The sequence below is a fragment of the Salmo salar genome, chromosome 15 (assembly GCF_965601325.2).
Source record: "Salmo salar chromosome 15, fSalSal1, whole genome shotgun sequence".
Classification (NCBI taxonomy): Eukaryota; Metazoa; Chordata; class Actinopteri; order Salmoniformes; family Salmonidae; genus Salmo; species Salmo salar.
In genome coordinates, this window is record NC_138305.1 from 84,833,634 (window position 1) to 84,850,207 (window position 16,574).

A 16,574-nucleotide genomic window follows, 5' to 3' on the forward strand; every position below is an offset into this window, starting at 1 on the left:
AAATACATAAAAACTTGTTATCATCCGGGTTTCATCAGCTCCTTTCCTCCCAGGCTGAAATCTGATCTAGGGCCATATGTATCAAGCATCTCAGAGTAGAATAGATAATTTATTGTTCATTGGTTAGAACGGACGCACACACACACACACACACACACACACACACACACACACACACACACACACACACACACACACACACACACACACACACACACACACACACACACACATTGAGGGACACAGGGTCAGACGCAGTGCAGCGCCCCTGGATGGAGAGCTATTGGAGGGGAGTAGGAGTCCATGTAATCTTATTCATTGTGATCTAAAAGGCTGAACTGATCCTAGATCAGCATTCCTATTCTGATACACTTTATGAATAAGGCCCCTGAAGCACAAGTAACAAGCAGATATGTATTACATGATTTCTCATCACCTCTCTTAAGTTCTTGTTTTCTTCTCCTGTTTCGTCACAGTGGGTTTTGCATGGTAATGAAATGGAATGTGGCTCTGGAGGAACTTGTGGAAGTGATGTCGATTGTGTTCGTTTCACTTTCGGGGTTTAAATAAAATAGTGTTTTTGTGGTTTTTCAATTCTGTGGATACAGTGCAGCCCCCTTCTATTTTGGCTATAACCGTTCCAGAGTTGAAATCCAATATGCCAGTGACAGTGAATGAGTGTGAGAGATTGTATCTGTTGGGTTTTTACTGTAGGTAGATGGTGAAGCAGGATTAAAGTCACCTCAGGTTATTTTTCATTTTGTAATTCCCCAAGAGGGGTTTTGTTCAGGGCTCATCAGAAAAAGGGTGGGGTGGGATGGTAGTGAAGGGGTTAGGAAGGGTCACCAGCATTTACTGGATCGTTGCAACCATGTATTTGTTTATTGCTGGTTGAAAAGTTCCCTTTTTTCTTTCTGCGTCACAATTTGTGGTGACCACTGTGGCATCAAGCACAATTGCAAGTTTGATTTTCTTCTCACATTGCAAGACAGCCAAAGTGAGTTTTGATATCACCGTTGCAAGATGCTAGGAATTTACTGTAGAAAGTCAGGTATTTAGTGAATTGACATTGGGGAGGATACAAAAAAACTTTATTGATGTTATTTCATAAAACCAACTCTACCTCTCAATTTGCTTCCATTCTGATTTTGTCACGTCCTGACCAGTAAAGGGGTTATTTGTTATTGTAGTTTGGTCAGGACGTGGCAGGGGGTGTTTGTTTTATGTGGTTCGGGCTATGTATTTAGGTAGAGGGGTGTTTGGTTTATGTGTTCCAGGGTTTGTTGGTTTATGTACTATGTTAATTATTTCTATGTTCTAGTCTAGTCCTTTTAGTTCTATGTTTAGGGTTTTGATGGACCTTCAATTGGAGGCAGCTGTTCCTCGTTGCCTCTGATTGAAGGTCCTATGTATAGGGGTGTTTTTGTATTGGGATTTGTGGGTAGTTGTCGCCTGTTTAGTGTATGTTCGCCTGACAGGTCTGTTAGTGTTGTTCGTTGCGTTTGTATACGTGTTTTGTTTGTTTTTTTCCTTCTTTTTATATAATAAAGAAGATGTGCATACACGTTCCCGCTGCACCTTGGTCCACTTCTTACGACATCTTTGACAGAACTACCCACCACCAACGGACCAAGCAGCGGAGGAAGGAGCAGCAGTTGGATTACAAGGAGTTTTGGACTTGGGAGCAAATATTAGCAGGAGAAGGACCATGGAGGAAGACTGGAGAGATCCGGGAATGCTATACAGGAACACCGGGATTGGAGCACCAGGGTGAAGGATGGACATGGGTGGACAAACGAAGGAAGCTAGAGGAGACCAGGGGGCAGCCTCAAGAACATTTTGGGAAGGAACTCACAGGAAGGTCGGCGGAGCTAAGGGTGGAACCAGAGCCAGTCGGAGTGAAGTTGGAGGTGAGCAAAGGGAGCGAAACAGAGACAGTGAAGGAATTAATGGGGAAATTGGAGGAGAGAGCTATGAGAGAGCTGCTGTGTTGGTGCATGAGGCACGACATTCGCCCTATGGAGCGTGTCCTCGAATTATTGTCACCTGAGTTAGCTCTCCATACTTGTCCTAAGGTGCGTGCTAGCCGTCGAGTGAAGACAGTACCAGCACCACGCAGCAGGCCTCCAGTGCGTCAGGCCAGTCCAGTACGTCCTTTTCATGCCCCTCTCACTAGCCCTGTGGTGCGTGTTGCTAGTGTGGTACCTCCCGTACCAGTCTCACACAGCGGTCCTCCAGCGCGACAGCCCAGTCCAGTACGTCCTGTTCCTGTCCCTTGCACTAGGCTTCCAGTGCGTCAGCCCAGTCCAGTACGTCCTGTTCCCGCTCCTCGCACTATCCCTGAGGTAGGTGTCTCCAGTCTGATACCTCCAGTACCAGCCCCACGCACTAGGCTTCCATTGCATTAGCCCAGTCCAACTCGTCCTGTTCCTGCTCCTCGCACTAGCCTTGGGGTGTGTGTCTCCAGTCTGGTACCTCCACTACCACCCCACGCACCAGGCTTCCAGTGCGTCAGCCCAGTCCAACTCGTCCTGTTCCTGCTCCTCGCACTAGCCTTGGGGTGCGTGTCTCCAGTCTGGTACCTCCAGTACCAGCCCCACGCATCAGGCTTTCAGTGCGCAGTCCCTGTCCAGAGCTTCCGACGACAGTACCCCGTCCAGAGCTTCCGGCGACAGTGCCCAGTCCAGAGCTTCCGGCGACAGTGCCCAGTCCAGAGCTTCCGGCGACAGTGCCCAGTCCAGAGCTTCCGGCGACAGTGCCCAGTCCAGAGCTTCCGGCGACAGTGCCCCGTCCAGAGCTTCCGGCGACAGTGCCCCGTCCAGAGCTTCCGGCGACAGTGCCCCGTCCAGAGCGTCCGGCGACAGTCCGGAACCGAGAGAGACGCCCTACAGTCCGGAACCGGCGCAGCCAGAGTCGCCCTACATTTCGGGACCGGCACAACCAGAGTCGCCCTCCAGCCCTGAGCCTGCGGAGTCGCCCTCCAGCCCTGAGCCTGCGGATTCGCTCATCGGTCCTGAGTCTCCCGAGACGCTCATCGGTCCTGAGTCTCCCAGCGACGCGCCTCGGCCCGAGGTGTCCAGCGACGCGCCTTAGCCTTGTGTCTTCAGTGGGAGAGGACAGGTTAGGTTGGGGACCAAAGCCGGGGCCTAGGCCACCTCCAATATTGGAGGATTAGGGAGGGGGGGATGTAGCAAGGGTCGTCGGTGACGGTAGCCACCCTCCTTTCCATCCCTTTAGTTGGGGATTTATTTTTTGTTTATTTTTTAGGGTTTTTGTTTGTTGTGTGAGGTGCATCCGGGGTCTGCACCTTTGGGGGGGGTACTGTCACGTCCTGACCAGTAAAGGGGTTATTTGTTATTGTAGTTTGGTCAGGACGTGGCAGGGGGTGTTTGTTTTATGTGGTTCGGGCTATGTATTTAGGTAGAGGGGTGTTTGGTTTATGTGTTCCGGGGTTTGTTGGTTTATGTTCTATGTTAATTATTTCTATGTTCTAGTCTAGTCCTTTTAGTTCTATGTTTAGGGTTTTGATGGACCTTCAATTGGAGGCAGCTGTTCCTCGTTGCCTCTGATTGAAGGTCCTATGTATAGGGGTGTTTTTGTATTGGGATTTGTGGGTAGTTGTCGCCTGTTTAGTGTATGTTCGCCTGACAGGTCTGTTAGTGTCGTTCATTGCGTTTGTATACGTGTTTTGTTTGTTTTTTTCCTTTTTATATAATAAAGAAGATGTGCATACACGTTCCCGCTGCACCTTGGTCCACTTTTTACAACATCTTTGACAGATTTACAGTACACTGTGGATTGACCGTGGTTTAGGCAGTTATCATGGACTGGTTTATTGTCTGGTATATTTGTCTGGTTTTTACATAAAAATGTGATTTACGCCTTGTAATACCACAATCGTTACAGACTCACTGGGACACAGTGTCCCGACTAAGATCTTTGGACTCCATAACAGCTTAATCCAACATCCACAACACCACTGGACATGTCTCCTGGGAGGCACCTTGTCTGGTCTTGACAAAGCAATACCAAAATATCAATTTGAAATGATGTGTTACTTAACTGTGACTCTTCTCGTGGGTTTCACTGAATCACTGCCGTCTCAAACCCATACACTTTACATGCCAACCTTTTCATAGAATTTCATCATTCTGTCTTGTCTTTGAGAAAAGACATACAGGTTTCTCTGTGGTTTGGAACTGGGAGCTGTTGAAAGAGAGCAGACAAGCAGGAACAAGCTTTCTGAGACGGGCTAGAGGAGTGACAAGCTTTGATATGAGCTGCCATTCCAAAGACAGCTGTCATACACAGTACTTTCTTCCCCCAGCTCTGTCTAACTACCTAAGTCCCATTGACCCTTAATTAGCTTAGCACCCACGTGGCTGGGCGACACCTGTTTGTATGCTCACGCCCCTTTCGCCTCAATGGACGTTACAGCTGTATTTGGTCACCTAATAGTTGAAATGTACTCTCTGTTTTCACTCGCAGAGCAGCATGAGAAATTGTGTGTGTGTGTGTGTGTGTGTGAATTGATACCTCCTCATCTGCAGGTTCTAGCCACACACACTTACCATGTCCTCCTTTGTAACCCTAGCCTTATTTGGCACTATGTTATATACAGTACACAAGCCTTGTTATGATGAGAAGATGACATGGTTGAAAGACATACTGTATAAGCACATCACTTAGCTCAATCAAAAAGGCTCTGAAATATTTTCCCTCTGAGCATTGTCTCATGTTTAATAGCCTTTCCAAGTAATGATGTGAGCAAAAATGTTCACCAACCCTGTTTCTCCTCGTCTACATAAGCTCTGTACATAAGACAAATTGCTGGTGAGCAAAAGTACCACTCTACAACACTACAACCAGTGGTGTAAAGTACTTAAGTAAAAATACTTAGTAGTTTTTTGGGGCATCTGTACTTTACTTTATTATTTATTTTTTTGACAACTTTTACTTTTACTCCACTACATTCCCTAAGAAAATAATGTACTTTTTACTCCTTACATTTTCCCTGACACCCATAAGTACTCGTTACATTTTGAATGCTTAGCAGGACAGGAAAATGGTCTAATTCACACACTTATCAAGAGAGCATCCCTAGTCATCCCTACTGCCTCTGATATGGCAGACTCACTAAACACAAATGCTTAGTTTGTAAATTATGTCTGAGTATTGAACTGTGTTTTTGGCTATCCGTAAATTAAAAAAACAAGAAAATCGTGTCGTCTTATTTGCTTAATATAAGAAATTTTAAGTGATTTATACTTTTACTTTTGATACTTAAGTACATTTAAAACCAAATACTTTTAGACTTTTACTCAAGTAGTATTTTACTAGGTGACTTTTCCTTTTCCTGGAGTCATTTTCTTTTAAGGCATCTTTACTTTATGAAAATTGAGTACTTTTTCCACAACTGGCTACAACAACTATCAACACTACAACTTTGTGTCATTCTTACTTTCGGTAACGGTCTTACGTGTACGCACACACACACACACACACACACACACACACACACACACACACACACACACACACACACACACACACACACACACACACACACACACATAGCCATCCGAACACATTATTGACACAACACCCCTTCTGGGGGCCGGTAGCATATGGAGAAGGGTCAGACATGCCTACTTCAGCAAACTGCAGACCACTATAGGCCTACAGGGGCAACTACAAGGACAGGTGTTGCCTACCATCATGACATCACTGCTCAGCATCATTAACCATTCAGCCTAGAAACAACCCTAAAGAACCTGGCACTGTAAAAACGAATACATCTCTCTTTCTTTTTTTCACTTTCTTTTAGTTCTTTCTTTATGTCTCTCTCTCTCTCTTTTGGTCTTTCTCTTCTTCTTTCCCTGTCTCGCTCTCTCTCTCTCTGTCTCGCTCTCTCTTTCTCTCACACAGACACACAAACGAACGCGCACGCACACTCCCACCCACCCACACACACACGCACACACACACAAAATAGGTAATTTGGAACAGAATCCACAGGTTGCTATCAATGAACACCATTCATGCCCTCCGGGCTCACATCCACCCTAAGCCCTCCGGAGTCCATCTCACACATTCTGGATGTGCTTTCTCAAGTGCACTTCCTTCAAGGGATTGTCTTGAATGTCCTCTGACCCCAGTAGTGTCATCCAAAATGTGCAGTGTTATAGCTAATCTCATGCTATTCTACACATTTTGCATTGAGGCTGAGAGAATTTTGCATTTTTAAGCTAATTTCCTGCTATTCAATTATTTCATTTATTTTTTCCACATTAAATTACTAGAGGGGCTATGTCATAAACCCTCAAAGTTCCCAAATTTGGTGAAAATGGCAGTCTATTTGGAATGAATGGCAATAATCATAATCCTGATTTTACTTATGCAGGAAAATAAAACAAAGGCAGGTGATATATCAGAAATTGTGTAATAAAATTATTGTCAACCTATTATATGATACAACATCAGTACTTGTTGCATTTACAAATTGTCTAAGTCCTATCATCTACTGATTTCAGCCAGTGTATGGCTGTGGATTGAGGGCATTGTTTGAATGGAAGGTTGGCATATTGGTAGTTAATTTAAAAGAAATTATGGAATCATTCCCCTAAAACTGGCTGGCTAGCTAGCTAACAAACAGATACATTCTTGAAATTCATGATTTTTCATGTTATCTTATCACAGCACTGGCAGACAATGGTTGACAAACTCCCTGACCAAAAAGGCTGACCTTTAACTGATGGCTGACCTTGTCCAAATGCCCTATTCCGTCTCCAAACTTTTCATGGCAGCTATCGGTACATTCTGGCATCTTTCTGTATAGTGTATAGTACATCAGTGTTTCCTGTGTTGTTATGTGTTAATAACATTTAGACTACGTTACCCAGCAGGCTATGCAGGGGGGGCAGGTGGTTGAAGAATGCCTTGCATGGCTTAACAAGGAGTTTTCTAGCTGAAGTATATGTTCATTAAAAGTAGTTAAACCTACGCCCCGGTTTGTCATTATACAAGGAACAAACATAACATTTCCCAACTCTGGTCCTCGAGTTCTCCCAATAGTACACAGTTTCATTGTAGCTGTTGACAAACACACCTTATTCAACTCATTGAGAGCTTGATGATTAGTTGACAAGTTGAATCAGCTATGCTTGTCCAGGGTTACAATAAAAATGTGTACTGTTGGGGATACTCGAGGACCAGGGTTTGGAAACACTGTAGTATAGTATATCACTGAGAGGATATTGTTCAACCCTTACTCACCCTGTCAGCCTTTAGATACCCCACAGACAGTTTGCTCAGCATTTTTCACTTTGGTCTCATTGTATTAAAAGAATACTTGTCTACTTAGGAACTGAATAGCTGTAAGTCTGACAGGCAATGGGGAACAATATCATATACAGAGCCCAAAACAGGTATCGCATAGCCCCGTTATTCTAAAATTTATTAAATTGTACGTTTTTAGACCCCTTTACTTTTTGCACATTTTGTTACGTTACAGCCTTATTCTAAAATGGATAAAATTGCTTTTTCCCCCTCATCAATCTACATACAATACCCTAAATGACAAAGCAGAAACTGAGGGTTCCCAGTGTTGAGGATCAGTGTAGCAGATGTGTTGTTGCCTACCCTTGCCACCTGGGGGCGGCCCATCAGGAAGTGCAAGATCCAGTTGCAGAGGGAGGTGTTTAGTCCCAGGGTCCTTAACTTAGTGATGAGTTTTCTGGGAACTATGGTGTTGAACGCTGAGCTGTAGTCAATGAACAACGTTCTCACATAGGTGTTCCTTTTTTCCAGGTGGGAAAGGGCACTGTGGAGTGCGATTGACATTGCGTCATCTGTGGATCTGCTGGGGTGGTATGCGAATTAGAATTGGTCTACGGTATCCGGGAGGATGCTGTTGATGTGAGCCATGACCAGCCTTTCAAAGCACTTCATGGCTAATGACGTGAGTGCTACGGGGCGGTAATCATTTAGGCAGGCTACCTTCGCTTCTTTGGGCACAGGGACTATGGTGGTCTGCTTGAAACATGTTGGTATTACAGACTCGGTCAGGGAGAGGTTGAAAATGTCAGTGAAGACTCTTGCCAGTTGGTCCGCGCATGCTTTGAGTACACGTCCTGGTAATCCGTCTGGCCCCACGGCTTTGTGAATGTTGACCTGTTTAAAGGTCTTGCTCACATCGGCTACCGAGAGTGTTATCACACAGTCGTCCAGAACCTCTGGTGCTCTCATGCATGCTTCAGTGTTGCTTGCCTCGAAGCGAGCATAAAAGGCATTTAGCTTGTCTGGTAGGCTCGCGTCACTGGGCAGCTCGCGGCTGGGTTTTCCTTTGTAGTCTGTAATAGTTTTAAAGCCCTGCCACATTCAACGAGCATCAGAGCCGGTGTTGTAGGATTCAATCTTAATCCTGTATTGACGCTTTGCTGTATTGACACTTAGACCACCCTTTGCAAAACATTAGAAGTTTTGTAAATAAATGTATGTGAGGATTTGATCATTGCTGTTCTGCTATAGATATGTTTCAACACAGATCCAAAAGTTGCTTGTACGCGACTGAGAAAAACTATAATGGAGAAATGCAATCGTCTAAGAGGGATACACTGTGACTCTCACTCGTCCCTCTCCCCCTCTCCTCCCTTCATCTCTCTCTACCCCTTGCTTACTCCCTCCCCTCTCTTTCTTTCTTTCTTTCTTTCTTTCTTTCTTTCTTTCTTTCTTTCTTTCTTTCTTTCTTTCTTTCTTTCTTTCTTTCTTTCTTTCTTTCTTTCTTTCTTTCTTTCTTTCTTTCTTTCTTTCTTTCTTTCTTTCTTTCTTTCTCTCTCTCTCTCTCTCTCTCTCTCTCTCTCTCTCTCTCTCTCTCTCTCTCTCTCTCTCTCTCTCTCTCGCTCTCTCTCTCTTTCTCTCTGTCTTAAATGTATATCTAAAGAGAGAGAGAGAGTGGAGGGATTTTAGGTTCAAAAGCTCACTAATGTGGCATTTCATAAGGCTCAATGCATTCTCCCTGGTGTGAGGGGCTTTGTGAAACCAGAGCCTCAGGGTACGTGGAGGCGGCGTGGGGAGGGAGGATTCGCACATGGCTGGGAGAGAGGGAGAAGCCCAATCTTTTCCCGCAGAGTTGGGCCCACAGGTGTCTAGGAACATAAAGCCAATAAAATCTTAATGTTCCTAGACCGGTGTGACTCTTGCAAAATCAATGACACACTGTATTGTAATCATCTATTGTGAAGACAGCATTCAAAGGTAAATATCTACCCAGAAAATCTAGCAGGTTGACAAAGTATTCAGGAGTTTTTTTAGTGAAACCATGGTTTAAAAAACTACAAGATACAGGCACATGGTCCTGTGTGGCTCAGTTGGTAGAGCATGGTGTTTGCAACGCTAGGATTGTGGGTTCGATTCCCACGGGGGACCAGTATGAAAGAAAAAAAAAAATGAAAATTATGCATTCACTACTGTAAGTTGCTCTGGATAAGACCGTCTGCTAAATGACTAAAATGTAATGTAAAATGTAAACATCCATATTCAATGCATAGTATTCTCACACATATAACCATAGTTACACTGTACAACAAATAATGAAAGTAGACAGAGCTTGACTCCCAAATTCCTTTGCAAAGGAGTTGCTAGGTGATGGATTCTTTAATCCTCTATATTCATACTCATACCAGCACACCCTCCCACACTCCATACTCCAACCTCTCTATCTCTCCCCCTGAGAATACAGATTCTGTTCTACTTCACTAATATTGATCAAGGGGATGATATTTCAAATTCTAAAGACCTTATGTAAAAGTATTTGCCATTTCTCTTGACTTTATGGAGTAATTGTGTTTGCGTGTCACACTGCTTCAGATTCTAGAATATGAATAGGAAAACAATCTTGTTAATTTACTTTTATCATGAGTTTCACGCAGTATTCTTCTTGTTTTGTACACAAAGAAAGAAACATAAAAAGGTAAATAGGCCACATTTCTTTGAATATCTGCTTTGCTTGTGGCTCAGGCAAATTATTGAGGCCATCAAAGCGTAATGCCAATGCCACTTCCCTGTTTGCCACACCCCCTCCCTATAAGGAATTGATGACATTCCAACAGGCGGGGGTTGATGACCTCCTCATTTGTGAATGAGGCTTCCGCGAGCTCAGCGTTCAGTTGAGCAACTAATGTGAGTGTTGAAGTATCCCAACCTAGCCTAGAAATAAGAAGAACACTTTCCCAAATGGATCCCCGTGGAATTAAGCTCTTGTTGTTTTCCTATGTATTTATTAGCTTTATATTTATTACACTGCAAACTAAAGAAGGTAAGTGAAGTACTACTTTTACAAATATAATTTCTCCTTTTCCAACAAGTCTATCCTATGCCCAGGTTGTGGGACCACGAGGAAGTTGAACGTATAAAGCGCAGCGCAAGAACATACTGATACAATGACGCAACTTGTAGAAGTTTTTGTTGTTGCATTTTGACCACAAAGTTATTTTTATTCAATCCCTTATCAAATTTCATAAAATGTCGATCACATTCGATTATCCGCTGTCTATCCCTGACCTCTTTTATCAACATGAGGTGTGCTGAGAGCAATCTACATTATAGAGGGCTACTAACGTTACCTGTTGGAATTTTGAATTTACAGATTGTCTCTAGATCAATAAGGTTGCAGTATGACATTGTATTAACATATTAAATATAACACAGATTTTTAAACAAAAAAGAAGACTATGCTACTTTGCAATAGTTGTCCTACACTGAAATAAAATGATCAGATACTTTTCTAAAAAAATTAAGAAGTGGAGATTTCTTTCGTTATTTTTTTCAAAAGGAATTAAAAAACGATTTCACACTTGTCAGTGCAAGGTAGCCTAACAACTACGTATGGGAGACATGGATAATTATCTGCATGGCTGGGCTGAACATTAATGTCGGTTACTACTTAGTGCACGTTGAATGATAGATGATAAAGTTAGTATTTTCTATTTCATCAAGTTAGTGATTACACCATAAGCTTCCTTTTTAATTTTAAGTCACTGACATAGGCCTATGTATTAGCCTCAATTTAGGATGTGTAAGGGAATACGAAGTTAAATGGAGTAAAATATTAGAGTGGAAATTGTAATACCAAGAAGCAAATAAACTTCAAAATATACTTGTCCCAGCTCTCTCTGTTATGGCAATCACATTAAGACAAGATTACATCAAGAATAGTCTGATTGGTGACAATATTAGTTTATCACTTGTGAATTATATATTATCACTTGTGTATGATGTCCAGCATAAGAAACAATGCCTACACCTCATGTAGCCTAGCTCATAAGCCTGTATGTTTTAATTAGGTTTGTATCACAACTAAAGTGGCCAAATAACTTCTTAAAATGAAGCACATGAATCTGCTTTACATGGGGTGTAGAGCCTAACTGGCATATATTAGCAGCGCGGGAGTTTCAAGTTTGGGGAAGATACCATAAAAATGCATATTTTTATAATAAAGGTATTACATGCATAATTGCATTTGTGGTCACTTTTGATAATGGTGTTTTCTGCTAATGGAACATTTGCGCTTATAGCCTACTACCATGTGCGCATTGCTGCGCTTCACCAAGTAAAGTGGTTGAATTAGACTTAATTTTGACTTTTTCCTTTGTGCAGAGGTGCTGTTGGATATGAGGGCATCAGGGAGTGAGCTAGGCTGGCTGACCGGGCTATATGAACAAGGAGACAAGCAAGGGGTAAGTATCCATCCACTCTTTCCTATGCCCTGTTCCTGTACTCTTCTCTTGGGAAGTATGGCTGGAGTAGCACATAATATGCTATGTCTGAATGTCTCACCTTTACACTACTTTCACAACTCTTATTTGCCAGTATCTGCCTTTATAACTTGGTGCTCAAGTACAAATGTTAGTCATTGTAATGTCAAGTTAAATATGTGAAAGGGTCATATTATTCTAATGGGGTTGGGTTTAAGTGCGTATCATGTCTGGACTCTCCAAGGGAGAGACAGATGGGAGAGAATGGCAGTTATAGCAAGCGTGGTAGAGAATACTTGTGGTTTTAAGTCCCTCGCTTCAGAATTGTATGTAAGGGTGCAATTAACTTCAGTTTGGAGCATATGGTACCTTTTGGGGAAAATTTGATGTAGCGAGTTAAGTTAGCTGTCGTTTCCCATAAGTAGAAAATGGGTTGTCTTTCATCACGGTAAAACACAACAGATTGTTTTTTTTTTTTCTTATCGTTTGCTTTTGTGTCATGTGTGCTTGGGCCCAATTTTGTGTCGTTAACATTTGAGTGGTCATTCAGTTGCATGCAAATAATTACAAGTTGGTCTATTTGATAGGTTGATGACTCAAAGGCAAGTTTGGGCATGCTGAACATACATAATCCTATCTTAAAATTCCTCAAAATAGTGTCTTCAATTGTGTACTAACAGTTATGTTGAATTTCACCTGGCACAATCTTGCTGAAGTTCAACTACTGTATAGATCAGGAAAATAAAGTTAATTGAAAGCCTGAATAGTTGTTATGTTACAATATTTTATGTTTTGATAGCACTTAATTGTTGACTAAATTTACACGTATCATGATAATTATGATATCATGTATTATAATTCAAAATGTTTCTACCACGTTTGAATCACCCATTAAAACATTTTGCAATAGTTTTATGGAGCCGCTTGCTCTCGTGTTGCATGCCCCCGTTTATATGTGATGCCACACAGTCAGCCAACAAAGCACATTCCTTTAATAAATAGCATAGTGGTAACATGCAGAGAACAAACCACAGGCTCAGCCCCCGTGGGGCCAAATGTATTTGAGCAGCCACTATTACGCTGAAGCATGTTGGAAGTAGGGCTGTTGCGGTGACCGTATTACCGCCACACCGGCGGTCACGAGTCATGAAGGCAGTCAAATTCCACATGACCATTTAGTCATGGTAATTAGGCTTCTCTAAATTTAAGCATATAGGAGTACCTATTTATTTTTTAAACGCTCAACACAGAATAGCCGCATGTGCGCACTCCCTCAAATCGCTTGGAGAAAATATTAATATTTTTATTCAGTTTTGTTCAATTGTATCCTTCGTACTATAAAATAATGCCACGGAATTATAAACAAATCTTGTCTGCTAAATGAACTAGTCTAACCCACAGCCATTTGGCATAGCCACATCAGGACCTAACATAAGGAGACCTCAGAGTATGCTATTCTTTTCTTCTGAAATGAACTACCGTAAATTCCGGACTATAAGCCGCAACTTTTTCCCCACGCTTTAAACCCCGCGACTTAAACAATGACGCGGCTAATATATGGATTTTTCCCACTTTAATTATTATTATTTTTTTTTAAACACATTCTGTGACGTGCTCAGTTTTTTGGCGGCATGAAGCTTTCATTAGACCAATGAAATTGCCGAACGGGTTAAGGTCAAACAACTTTTTTCTTTACTGTTTAGATTAAATCGAGCACTCTCAAACTTCCAATCATTCTGATTACGGTAGTCATTTTGTCACACTCATCATGGAAAAGACACGGAGAAATGCATATGATGCAGCTTTCAAGTTGAAGGCGATTGATCTGGCTGTTGGAAAAGGAAATAGAGCTGCTGCACGGGAGCTTGGTCTTAATGAGTCGATGATAAGACGTTGGAAACAGCAGCGTGAGGAATTGACTCAGTGCAAAAAGACAACTAAAGCTTACTGCTAATTTTTTATTTTTTGTTACAAGCCGTGTTTCGTTAAAGCCTATTTATTTTTGTTACAAGCCATGTTTCGTTAAAGCCTATTTATTTTTGTTACAAGCTGTGTTTCGTTAAAGCCTGTGTAAAGTTCATTTGTTTCAATGTACTGGTAGGCACCTGCGGCTTATAGACATGTGCGGCTTATTTATAAAAAAAAATAAAAAAAAAAAAAATTCAGTGGGTGAGGCTTATATTCAGGTGCGCTTAATAGTCCGGAAATTACGGTACATTTTCTTCATATCATGCTTCTTTAGACCGGTCTAAAATAAACAATGGATTTATTGTGAAGGTGTAGGCTATATTACATGGATTTATTGAACTTTTTTGTGTGGAAGCCAGGAGATGCTAAATGTGTTTGTTAATTAACGGTCAATTACCGTGAGACCGACAGTTATTTGCTTGACAATCACCGGCTGATTAAATTTTGTGACTGCCACAGCCCTAGTTGGAAGACTTCTCACTAAAATGTCTAACTGCTGTGGCAGCAAGAGTTGGATACATGGATCAACATCTGTTGCTTAAGATGCCTCATTGTTGACAGGCTTCAGGGGTATTTCAATAGTATTGTAAAAATCAGCGGGCTTCATTCCTTCGCTAAGACCTCTTGTCTTTTCTCGCCACTCTTATGTCTTGATATGTTCCTTTGGGGTCTCCCTCACTCACTTTCCCTTTGCCTCCAGGGTTAAAATTACAGGGGTGATAGTCACTCCTATAACAAATCAAGGCACCCCCATTAGAATTTAAGATGTCAACATGGGCTGTAGGGAACCCCCAATAAGCATTGAACATTTTAACTTTGCTCAAAATGTATCCCCCAGAGTCAGTGTTTGACTGAATTCCTGATAGTCTGTCTGTGTGGTTGTTTCAGTGGGAGGTGGTCCAGAGGAGTCTCAACGGCTCACAGTTCTATACCTACTCGGTGTGTAACGTGGGTGAGCGTGAGCAGGACAACTGGCTGCGCACCACCTTCATCCAGCGCCGCCCGTCAGCCTCTCGAGTCTTCGTGGAGCTGCAGTTCATCGTGCGTGACTGCAACTCGTTCGACGGCTCATCGCTTACCTGCAAGGAGACCTTCAACCTGTTCTCCTCCGAGTCGGACGCTGATATCGGCACCAACTTCCGCAAGGGCCAGTTCAAGAAGGTGGCAACCATCGCACCCGACGAGATCACCAGCCGCAATGAGCTACACATCAACACAGAGACGCGGGTGGTGGAGAGCCTCAGCAGGAAAGGCTTCTACCTTGCCTTCCAAGACATCGGGGCCTGTGTTGCGCTGCTCTCTGTCAGGGTCTACTATAAGACCTGCCCGGCCACTGTCAAAAGCCTGGCAGCCTTCCCCGAAACAGTGGCAGGGGGGGGGGAGAACCAGGCCCTGAGGGAGGTGGCGGGGGCCTGCATAGAGAATGCGGTGAGCGAGGAGATGCCCCGCATCTACTGCACGGTGGATGGAGAGTGGGTGGTGCCCGTCGGACAGTGCCAATGCAGGCCCGGCTACGAGGCCGTCAACGGCACATGCCGAGGTAAGGTGTATGTTCCTTTGTTGGCTGGTGGTCTGAGAGTCTTTCCCCTCTCGCATCATGGATTCTAATGCTGTGTATGTGTGTGGAGGCTTGTGAGTGTGAGCTGGCATGAATAGTCTGCATAGAGATATTTCGCAGAAGGTGTGTTATGTTTTTTAATTTGTGTTGGCTATAAAAATGCAAATATTAAAAAGGCAATTCCACAGTAACTTAATGATGCTGAGACTCCGATTTTTCACTTGAACAATTTTTTACAATTTCCACAGAATTTTACAAAAACGCATTTACTTAAATAACAGCGCAAATGCGAAGTTTGGTAACAGAATGACCTAACAAACAGCACAAACAGTCATTCTGTTACCAAACTTTGCATCTGCACTGTTCTTCAACTAAATCCATTTTTACTACATTTTCAGTGGAAATTGTTAAATGTCGTCCTTGTACATAGTTGGCTGGTTTGTTTAACTTTGCAATCATTTGTTTTTGTTTGGCATGCATTTTAAAGTGGAAAATCGGATTCTCGGCATCATTCCATAACTGAGAAATAGCCCCCTCTTAACTGAAAAGTGTTTGAGGTCGCTCACTCTTGTTAGTAGCCATTTTTATCATGACCTTTGGCCCTTGTAAGCTAGTATGCTGCTAATTTGTCATTCATTCATTATCTTAAATACTCATACGTAGTCTTACCTGGGCTTTGTAGTCATGTTGCCACCATATTGCGTTCAAGTCCTCATCAGAGGCCCTCTAGTCTACATCTCCTCAGTCCTGCCAAAATGGCAGATGTTGCTCAAAGACTGGAGAGGCAGAAGTCACTCTGAAACTGTACTGGTGGTGTATTGACTTCTTCGAGGTAGGAGGAGGGTAGAGAGGTGGAGGAGAGAAAGCCCCTCTGGTTATCAATTCAATTTCAATGAAATTTCAGTTCTCTGGCTTTCTTTGTTACATGCATCAGAGAAATTGGCATTCCTTAAGTCATTGGGAAATCCTTCTCTCCCTCTCTCATATCTGCTGTAAGAGACTAGGTTTCACCATGTGAGTGTTTTTGTATGTGACTGCAGCAGGGTGAGAGCGAGCATGTTGGCATGCTCAGGCCTGTTAGGAGCTGTTCCGTGATGGGGCACCACAAAACTCCCATCACCGGAACATTAAGCATGTTGCTACACCACTGATTTTGGAAGATGCACACGCACAATCTGTTTCCCCTCCATTGGTAATGAACGTGTGTGTGTGAGATTAAAAAAAGTGAGGAATGGAATGTAAAGGTAGGAGAACAATGAGGTGCAGTGTTGAGCTGTAGGCACTGGCTCCTCTCA

The 16,574-nt window shown here is 42.9% G+C and overlaps 1 protein-coding gene across 1 annotated transcript in view; it reads left to right on the plus strand.

The window, feature by feature from the left end:
- The first annotated feature begins 10,138 nt into the window (after positions 1-10,138).
- LOC106572015 (ephrin type-A receptor 2) overlaps positions 10,139-16,574 on the plus strand; it is a 47,823-nt gene continuing 41,387 nt past the window's right edge. Inside the window, exons 1-3 of the mRNA XM_014145712.3 lie at positions 10,139-10,315; positions 11,656-11,735; positions 14,610-15,261. Coding sequence (XP_014001187.1) covers positions 10,234-10,315; positions 11,656-11,735; positions 14,610-15,261 — 814 coding nt within the window. The 5' untranslated portion in view covers positions 10,139-10,233. The remainder of the gene's footprint in view (positions 10,316-11,655; positions 11,736-14,609; positions 15,262-16,574) is intronic.